The sequence below is a fragment of the Anoplophora glabripennis genome, unplaced genomic scaffold (genome assembly GCF_000390285.2).
Source record: "Anoplophora glabripennis isolate ALB-LARVAE unplaced genomic scaffold, Agla_2.0 scaffold250, whole genome shotgun sequence".
Lineage (NCBI taxonomy): Eukaryota > Metazoa > Arthropoda > Insecta > Coleoptera > Cerambycidae > Anoplophora > Anoplophora glabripennis.
This window is the reverse complement of record NW_019416392.1, coordinates 483,531-493,359: the sequence shown is the minus strand read 5'-3', so window position 1 is coordinate 493,359 and position 9,829 is coordinate 483,531. Positions and strand designations below refer to the sequence as shown.

At 38.9% G+C, this 9,829-nt stretch overlaps 2 protein-coding genes across 2 annotated transcripts; one reads left to right on the top strand and one right to left on the bottom strand.

Moving 5' to 3' along the window:
• The first annotated feature begins 1,426 nt into the window (after positions 1-1,426).
• On the top strand, positions 1,427-3,133 carry LOC108906499 (scaffold attachment factor B1-like). The gene is made up of 2 exons (XM_018709778.1): positions 1,427-1,586; positions 1,644-3,133. Exons 1-2 carry the CDS (start codon positions 1,427-1,429, stop codon positions 3,131-3,133), a joined length of 1,650 nt encoding a protein of 549 aa, XP_018565294.1.
• A 1,010-nt stretch (positions 3,134-4,143) lies between these two features.
• Positions 4,144-7,705, bottom strand: LOC108906498 (venom carboxylesterase-6-like). The gene is made up of 11 exons (XM_018709777.1): positions 7,616-7,705; positions 7,370-7,507; positions 7,169-7,312; positions 6,956-7,115; positions 6,706-6,903; positions 6,467-6,651; positions 6,247-6,415; positions 6,040-6,197; positions 4,945-5,092; positions 4,769-4,892; positions 4,144-4,327 (listed from the first exon to the last, which is right to left on the bottom strand). The coding sequence occupies exons 1-11, from the start codon at positions 7,703-7,705 to the stop codon at positions 4,144-4,146; spliced, it is 1,698 nt and encodes a 565-aa protein (XP_018565293.1).
• Positions 7,706-9,829: the final 2,124 nt, after the last annotated feature.

Sequence of the window (9,829 nt, the reverse complement as noted above, 5' to 3'; positions counted from 1 at the left end):
GTATAGTCGCGTCACTATAATATTTGAAAATCGATGAATTGACGTCCGCTATTTTATTGTTGAAATGTGCAGGGAAAGGCAGTAAAAAAGGTGTCTCAGCTCGTGAGTCAATTTTTTTCATTAGCAACAATTTTTTTAACAATTTGGGTCGAAAATCAGTTTTTCCAATGTATTGGGAAAAATGTTTTTTTTTTGCAATAACTTTTAAGCAATTTATCGGATTTTAATCAGGTGGCATTTTGTAGATCTTTTTATTGTGGATATTTCGTCTGTTGAACACTTTTCTTTAAAATCAATGGTGTTCCCAATATATTGGAAAAACTGATTTTTGGCTCCCAAATTGTTAAAAAAAAACAATGTTGCTAATGAAAAAAATTGACTCACGAGATGAGACACCTCTTCAACTGCCAATTCATCGATTTTTTAGCCCATTTACTGCTATAGCTACGTGTCTAGTAAGAATATCTATGTGCTATAATAAAAACAGTTTTTTTTACAATCTGGATCACTAGGTGGTATCAGTGCCATCTTTTGATAAATATATGACTTTAATAACAGTTCTCTGTACAGTATAGTACCGATATTTAACAAAATAATGGCAAAATTTTCGATATTTTGCCGAGGTGAAATCATTTCCTATGTTCTGCTCAAATTTAACACTGGTTCATAAAAATTATCGAGAATTTAAAGCGCCAGCCGTTTGTATGCTGGCTTTTGTATACTTTTGTTTGCTTTCGTTGAAAAAACTAGAAAATCTTTTTGGTTTTGCCGCTCATCCTCGGCGCCATCTGTTGGCAGACGAGTTAGTTTCAAATGTGTAAACTTCAGCTTATAGCGGGTAGACAATCTGATTTTTTTTTCATAGAAACCACCTCTTTCATCATTAACTTATTTTACCTTATTTTTACATTGTTATTTAATACCAATTTCACATCAGTCACGTAACTCAGATATAAATAGCTACTTATTACTTACCTCGTGGAGTGTTTGTACTACAAATTGCTCAGGCGCAGCAGAAGGACTCATTGGGAACAAACGCCTCACTTGTTGTATAAATCAAGAAACCCCTCACGCCTCCCTAACACCCCTTCAACAGTAGCCCTACACGAAATACCCGATTCTATAGTCGACGAAACGGCACGGGAAAGTATCTCGAGCACGCCTCTTGGTTAGAACTTTCACGGGGGCAACAAGTCGGCGAAGTTTAACAATTGGAACACAAGAGACGCTTGATTTACCCCCCATCATAACTTAAAGAAGTTTATTCCCTCTCCAAAGATTAACGGCTCGCTGCTAAAATTTGTCTCACAGCCACATACTACGAGATTTATATAATTGTTTTACTTGTTTCTGTTTTAGTTCCGTTTTAACTTTTGTTTTCCACGCAGGTAGTCTAGATTAGATCTAGTCAACTAACTGATTAGGAATGGCGGAGAAGAAAAACGCCGACGACGGCGACATTCACGGTTTGTCCATCGTGGACGATACAATGAACGACGCCTTTCATGGGGAGGATATACTCAAATCTGAAGATGACGCTTTGGTTGTCAAAATCGAGGACGAGGCAGACGGCGCTACTGGCCATGGTGAGCTTTTGTGGATATATCGCGTTTCCCTATCCTAAGGGAATTTATTTGTTTTAGATGCTCGTGAAGAAGCAGAGGACTCCTTCCTGGAAGAAGCGGAAGAGAAGTTTAATCTATTCGATGTATTGAACGAAAAGGAACCTGAGAAGGAAAGTAATAACACGTTCCATAATTCCACCCTTATAATCACCACCGAGGAACATTTGGATCAGACAATTTGTGACGATAACACATTGACAAATGTAAACACGTCTATATGTACTGACCTTACCTTAGAAGATTCGAAGACTTTAATGAAGTCAAAATCGAAGAAGGACGATCATTGCTACTTCTGGGTGTCGAATATCGATCGCCACGTTAAAGCTACCGACATAAAAAAGTTGTTTACTGGACTGGGTAAAGTGGTAACCGCAAAGATACTGACCAACGGTAAAAATTACTTTGGCTATGTGTCCGTGGATTCTGCAGAAACCGCCGGGAAATGCATCAAACAATTAAACAACACTTTGTTCGACGGAAAGAGAATAGTTGTCAGCAAAGACCGTCCAGACCTGAGAGAAAGCAAACAGTTAGTGAAACTGGATTCGCGTAAGAAGAGAAGCGATAAATTGGAATGCATAAAGGAAAGTAAAGCCGAAGAGAACCACGAGCATGAGAAGAAAATTAAGATATCCGGGGAAGAAGAGGAAGAGGAAAAGGATAACGTCATAGCTGAACTAAAGAAAAAGTTGGATAAATTGAAAGCAGAAATAAGCAGGTACAAGTGGAAGATAGTAGAGTACCAGCGCAGACACGAAGGTATGAGAAAGAAGTGCAGCAGCTTGGAGAAAGACCTGAAAGAGGCCCAGTACAAGACGCGCGCCGATCGTAGAAGACTGAATCAAGACAGAGAAGCGTTCGAGAAGAACAAAAAAGCGGATTTGAACCGCCTAGAAGCCGACAAGGTTGCTGTAAATAAAGAATTAGCCGAGGTTAGGAAATTAAGAGAACATCTGAAGACCAAAATCGACGAAGTCAAGGTCCAGCCTAAGAAGAACCCGAAGAGACGCGGCACCAGGTCACCCGTGCCGGTAGAACGGTCCCGAAGCCCTCGAGGAAGATCTCCAGTACTGCGCGGTGGCAACAGGATCGGATACAGATCCGAAGATAGGATGGAAAAAAAGCGTAAACGCGAAGATCCCCTACGCGGCAGAACCCCACCTCCGCCACCGAAGCTCGGCAACGTTATGGGGAAGAAGCGGAATGAGAATTTGTCGCACCGGCAGTACTTCGCAAATGTCGAGAAGAGACCATCGCCCTTGGACCATGGTCACGGGTTCGAGTACCGGCACAAGCCTTCCTTTGCACCGCCTCAAGAAATATCCAGGACGCCTTGGCAGACGCCCTACTCTAAGGATCCGCGTCGTATGAACGCGACGCTTGCTGGAGGTCAGAGCTTTTCTGGGGTACCCAGGTATGGGGGAGGGTACCAGTTCCCGCCTTCCAGCATCGCGGTGCCTCCAAGGAGTTACTATCCAGAGTTCGGCAAACCCTACGACCATTATTAAGTTCCTGCGTTGTTGTTCGTTAAGTATTAAAATGTTTATTTTTTGTTTCGTTTGAGACCCATGTTTGATCGTTCTGAATAAAGTTTTTAGTTACCCGATAAAAAATTATTGGAAGATCTGGAAAATTGCACCGAAATTGAAAACGCTGCTGGTGTAATACAAATTCAACTTCTAATGTATTGCTACAGGACTCAATTTATTAAATATATGCCAATTTAGAATATACGCTCGAAGGATTAGGAAATTCTTAGCAGAAAAAGGTGTCTGACGACTTATTACTTTTGCAGCCACTCATGACGTTCCTATCTCGTTGTAAATCAAGAAAACTCGAAATATAAATCTTGGATCGTCGAGATTCATATTTCCAATCAAGACGTCTGTTACAAAAGTATGACTAAATTGTAAAACGATGGCTTAATTAAATCTTAACAGAAAGTGTGTTGCTAAGTACGAGACAGACTGTGGCTGTTACTCTTTTGATGGAAAGAAATTAAAAAAAAGCAAGAATATAGGCCATGCGGCGCCGCGAGTTGCGAGATTGACGAAGAGAATGTAGAGCAAGTTCATTTCCTTTATTAGATTCCATTTTTCAGCGGGCCATCCAATGAGCCTTTATACGAGGGAAATTTTTATGCAAGAGTGACTTTATACGACGTTACCCCCATTTACCAAAACAATTTCCAAGAGACTGGGAAAATAAAATAAATAAAGTTTTAACTCGAAGACGGGAAGTTTTCAAATAATTCTGTTTGCGGGCGGGCCGTAATTGCTTGAATATTCAGCTAATTTGTCACCGACGTGGTTTGCTGCCTGCATTAACTCGTGACAGTCGCCAGATTGCTTGATTTCGTCTTCCGAAGTATAAAAGGACATACTTAACAATCTCTGAAGCAGCCATCTCGCAAAACATGATTAGAATGAAAGTGTACAAAGTTTAATATTTATGTTTCCATAAATCTTATTGCTATATACTTGAAAATATATTTATTCACTAAAAACAATTAGATAAGTCAATAAGTGTCATACGGTGGCCTTCCATATTTTTCATACAACCCCTTCCAAAACATCATCGATTCATTTCTGTAGTGCTGCTTTATTGCCATCTCCTTATTTATGTCCAAGTAGGTCATGTTGCTTGAAACAGTAGGCCATGAAATATTTTCTAACAGGAAATCTTGATGAGGAGTAGGAGATCTGAAACATATCTCAAATTACTTCTTGTGTAAGATATACGATATAACAAAGTCTATGAATGGTCGGTGTTCAAAGCTTAGGCCTTCAATACGACCACACTGGCAGAGAGCGACCTGCTGCTTCGCAAGTACAATGAAAGTAAGGCCTGTGTCGCCACTACACAAAACAATTTTTAACTGATGGTATTCATCCATTATTCACTTTGTTATACCTTATATCCTATAACCTTGCTCACTCTGTCTGCAGTTAAGATATCAAAAACAGCTGGATCATTCGTCGGTAGGCTCACCTAGGAAAACTAATAAGTTCGGAACTGGTATATGTCCGGCGGGTTTTGCTGACGAATGATCCTAACTGTTTACTGGATATTGCGGGTTAAATGCTCCCCCGGGATATTAATCCACAGAGCAATTGTTTCCCGCAATATCATCATTTACCTACTTTGTTTTAGCGAAATTTGCCCACATCTTAACCATCCGATCCCTGACCAGTTTATCTGTAGGGTTTGGTTCAGGTAAGTAGCTTCTCGACCAGATATACGCCATTTCCTCAGTATGGACCACACCTTGAATAAGGTACCTATTTAATTACTATGCTATAATCTGTAACAATGCTACCTTTATATTCATCGATCCTGGAATATCCCAACGTTTTTCTTCCTAGTATACCCTCGTAGCTGAAGCAATACATGAAAGTAGGCGCTGAAAGACTAAACAATCTGGCGCTCTCGATTATTGAGCGATAGAAGTATCCGTCGTTGACGTACTGGAAGATTTTACACATGAACTACAGTTTTAGAACTGCTGGAATCTTGATTGATTTATTCCAAAAGTTCTCAAACTGTTTAAGCTGCACAATATAATACAAATCAGTACGGTCATGGAACATTGGTCGCCGATAACATTTTTTTCTTTTCTAATCTACATTTTTAGAACACGGCGATGTTTGCTTATGTTCAGATGAACATTTGTTTGAAACGTTTCGTTTTCGAGATTCAGGATGTTAAGTTTTCGAAAAAAAATGTTTTTTGTTTATATCTTGCTAACGGGTTGATCAAATCAATTCAAATTCTGTACAGAGTATTACCAAATAAATTTGCATGATTTGAATATGGTGATGATAAATGACGTAACTTAGACGCGGAGATTCATCTGTTTTTGAGCAGTACATTACGCCACGGAAATGTTCTCAAAAATAGTAGCATTTTCTGAAAGAGCGGGGTAAATTACTTTTCAAACTACTTTTTATGGTTTTCTGAACAAGAAGCCGCAACTCATCCAGAGATAGTTGTTTTCTCTCAATTCCTCTTGCTCTTCTATCTCTCGTGTAGAAACACATCTACGCCTTTCAGAGTTGATAGGGTGTTTACCAAATTGTTTACTGTCCAGGATCCGATTATGAAATCTGGTTCAGCCTAAGTATACAGATGCTGAGCTTCAATTCCATTACCATTGGCACGTTCACACATAAAATGCTCCTATTCTGCATTGGTGTTCAAATGTATCTGTTTTTAATATAAATGAGCTATGTAAGAAACAATGTTTCTAAGAAACTAAAGGTCCTATCGCACTTAAAAAGCCCACTAAACAGAAAAATCTCACGTTTAATATGACAGACTTATTCAAGGTCACAGTTTTTTATTTTATAAAAGCCAGTTTGTAAAGAAGTATATGTCATTTCTGATTTATATTATACTGTGACTCCAAATATACCTCTAAATAATTTTCCGCTCTCGGTCTATCGCTCAAATAAAATTCCTTTATTAATTTTCCCGCCTCGTTTGTGTACCGTCCTGCATTCATGCCGCTGGGAATTAATATGCCAGGGTTGATGTCGTAGTAACGCAACAGAGGCGTTGTCAAGCTAAAAGCTGTAAAAATAATCTGAAACGCCGAGTTGTTTTATAACCACAAACTTACCTGGCTGTATCAAGAACGTTTCCGCGGAATTAAATCCTATTATGTAAGGCACTTTCACAAATTTACCCTCTTCAAGAAGATGGTGGGGTTTATCTGTAAGGAAGGCTTCCGGGTGTTCTGGCTCTATGGTTGGTGCAAACGGGATGCCGTAAATGATGCCAAGGCTGTGCTGTGGTGTTAAATCACTTATTTTACTTTATAATTTGGACAAAAGCATTACCTTAATAGCAGTTTTCATAGTAGCGGACTTTAGTTTTTCGACGCTCAGACTTTGCAGGTATTCGACCAGCTCTGTAGAGTTACTGGTAATTATTCCTGCTGCTACACCAAGGTCAAAGGCTATCTTCCTGGGTTTCCTCTGAAAGGCCCAAATGCAGAGGGCGCTGCCACTCTCTGAGATAGCACCTTGGAAGGAGTAACAATCATAAACGTGTTCGTGATTAAATTCTGTGTACTTACCTTGAAACAGACCTTCATTTCTTGGATACAACAATTGATATTGTACGGAAGCTGACCCAGCACTCTCACCAAATATAGTAATTTTGTCGGGGTCACCACCAAAGTGCTTTATATTGTCTTTCACCCAACGCAATGCCAGATGTTGGTCTTTCAAACCGTAATTACCTGGAGATACCAAGTCCTCAGTATTGAGGAAACCTAAAAACAATTATTACTTAAGTAATTTGTTCCAAACGTTGATACATTTTACCAAATGATGCCAGTCTGTAACTAAAATGCGCCACAACTACACCTTCCTCTAGAAGAAGATCGGGGCCAAAGTAAGTCGAATTTGCCGATCCCAGCAAGAAAGCACCTCCATATATCCAAACCATAACAGGAAGTACCTGGACATTGCAAGCATGTAGGTCCTAGAAACATCACTCTCGTTAAACATGTGTCGAAACTGTAACTATAAAATTACTTTTACTGTCGTAAACACGTTGATGTAAAGACAGTCCTCGGATTCGATCAGATCGTTGAGGACTGAAGGAATGACTTGAACACACGAAGTAAATGTTCGAGAGGTGTTGAGCACGCCATCCCAGTTACGTGCTGGAACCGGTGGCTGTCATTTATAGAGAGGAGCGATTAAAAGTTTGTTCCTGAATTAGTTTGTACTAACCTTGAAACGAAGTTTCCCGATAGGGGGCTCAGCGTATGGGATGCCCTCAAACGAAAGATATTGAAGTCTTCTATTTAGCGTTTCCTTCAATTTGCCTTGAACTGTACCTTGTGGGAGTCTTACTTGCAGTGTAGAGTTCTGAAACAAATACAACTTAAACTTTTACAGTAAAGTAGTTTTTGATGCAAGTGACGTTTAGATGTAATTTTAATTGCTCCTACGTATTTATATACTTATTTCTATTACCTGGAGACGTGAAGGAACAAACTGTAAAGCACAGCAGTACCAGCAACACAAAATGTATGGAAGGACAGTTATTAGTTGAATATATTGCATTACGTACATTTAGATAATAACAATTTTTACACAAGTAACAATAGTCATAATGTTGTTACGGTCGCGTGATGTTAATGTGGTTTTTTGAACAGTGAATATTACAATTCGGATATTACCGTTTCCTGTTTGCATACATGATTCGGATATCGCACAGAAAAATCTACGAACACAAAATTTTGCAGGATATCGGGTATATATACCAAGGATTCTTATACAATTCAATCACGAAGTTTGGGGTGTAATTAAAATATTTGAATATATAGTTTATGGGAGTATTAATACTATTTTTTTAAACATACAATAATAATGATACATTAAGTTTAAACTGGTTGTATTTTAACAACCTTTAAGCTACACTTCCTTCAGGATAAACACATCCATTTTAAACACCAGATATTTAAAAAAACTTGTTTGTATTATATCAATATCAACTATGTAACGGCTATAAAAACGATACCAAATGATATATAACTACTCAAGTTTAGAGCGAACATAAGAATAGAATATTTTTAAAACGTCTGTAGTAAAGGTTTTACCTCGGGTTTTACGGTGTCTAAATATAATGCTATACATTTTCATCAGTGTTGAAGATCTCCTGCATCGACAATAGGCGTTCGGTACACATTTTGTTTCATACACCCCAAATAAAAGAGTCCATAGGATGCATATCCGGACTTCGTGCTGGCCAACGTACAGGTCCATTCGTTCTATCCACCTTTCCGGAAAGTTGGTATGTAAAAATTCACAAACTGCAGGAGAGACACGCGGAGAGGCACCATCATTCAACAGTCCGAAGCATTCTGGTCGTACACGTGCACAAGATGCACAGGGTCGGTTTACATTTTTGGTTAATCTTAATTAATTTTCTCGAAAACAGAAGCATTTAGACTATGAGTTGCTTAACAAAACTTGCTAATTTTCCTGCCCTGTATATGACTTAAATCGATTATAAAGAGAAGAAAAAGCAATTGATTCCTAAGGCACCTCTGATGTTACATATGACGGAGATTTAAAGTCATTGTACTCGACATATTGTTCTCTTTGGCTAAGATAGAACGAAACAAATTTTTGGGTTTGGACAACAAAACCAAAATTGTTTCTAACACATATTCTATATAAATATATATGAGGTGAGGTAAGATGAGAGTAGACTCCGTGTATGTTATGCGTTATTGCATTGAGTAAAAGGTAACCTCGTGTTGCGTTTCGATTTGATCGGGGTAAACAGACGTCGAATTTCATCTCGTTTCCAATTAACCTCCAAGTCGGACGTTTTATACAAATAACGAAGGGGTTCGACGTCTGCAACGACGACCTCGAAGTAAAAGTTATTATTTTCTCCATCAGAAGGGGGATATGGACGCCGAGGAGGGAAGTATAGGTAGACTGGAATCTTTAATTTGATTAAACCGAGAAACAAACAGAAATAAAACTCAGGCGATACCATCAGAGCGAAATTAATGGGATTGTTTTTGTTGAGGAATCATTTCTGAGAGCAGTGACGCGGCATATAATTCAAAAGAGAGGGAAATTAAATGTACAGACACAGCCGTTACAAGATATTTTCAATTTAGAAGCGTGAAAAGGTTCAAGCAAATTGAAATATAGGCTGGCATATTTCTTATTAATACTTTTAATAATTTGAACCTTTCATTTAACCTTCGTTGCTTTTGAGGTTATATGTAATTGACCCTTTCTCATTTAAAGATTTGATTCAGCATGAATTTTCACTTTTACATTTAATTATACTGCGATACCTCGTCGATAAACTGGAGAATATCCCCGAGCCACGCCGCTGGCGACTCAGCGCCAAGGCTATCTAGATGATTGAGTCGACCTGCCGGAATCAGAAGACAAAAGACTAGCGGCTAATAGCTTTGACCTCGGCGAGTTATCGGAAAACCATTAGATTGCACGTGGAAAATGGGTTAAGTGCAGTTTCCCATTGCCCTTCGCGGCGTTTTAGCCTGGTTAGCGACAATAAAAGCGACCCGAAGGGTGGCACTATTGTTCCAACTTCGCTCCAGGTCAGTGGGTAGGAGTGGGTGAAAGAGGTTATTTTTTCCCTCGAACGTATTGAAAAGTGTCCTAGCAACATTGAAAATTATAGGGAAATGTTATTGG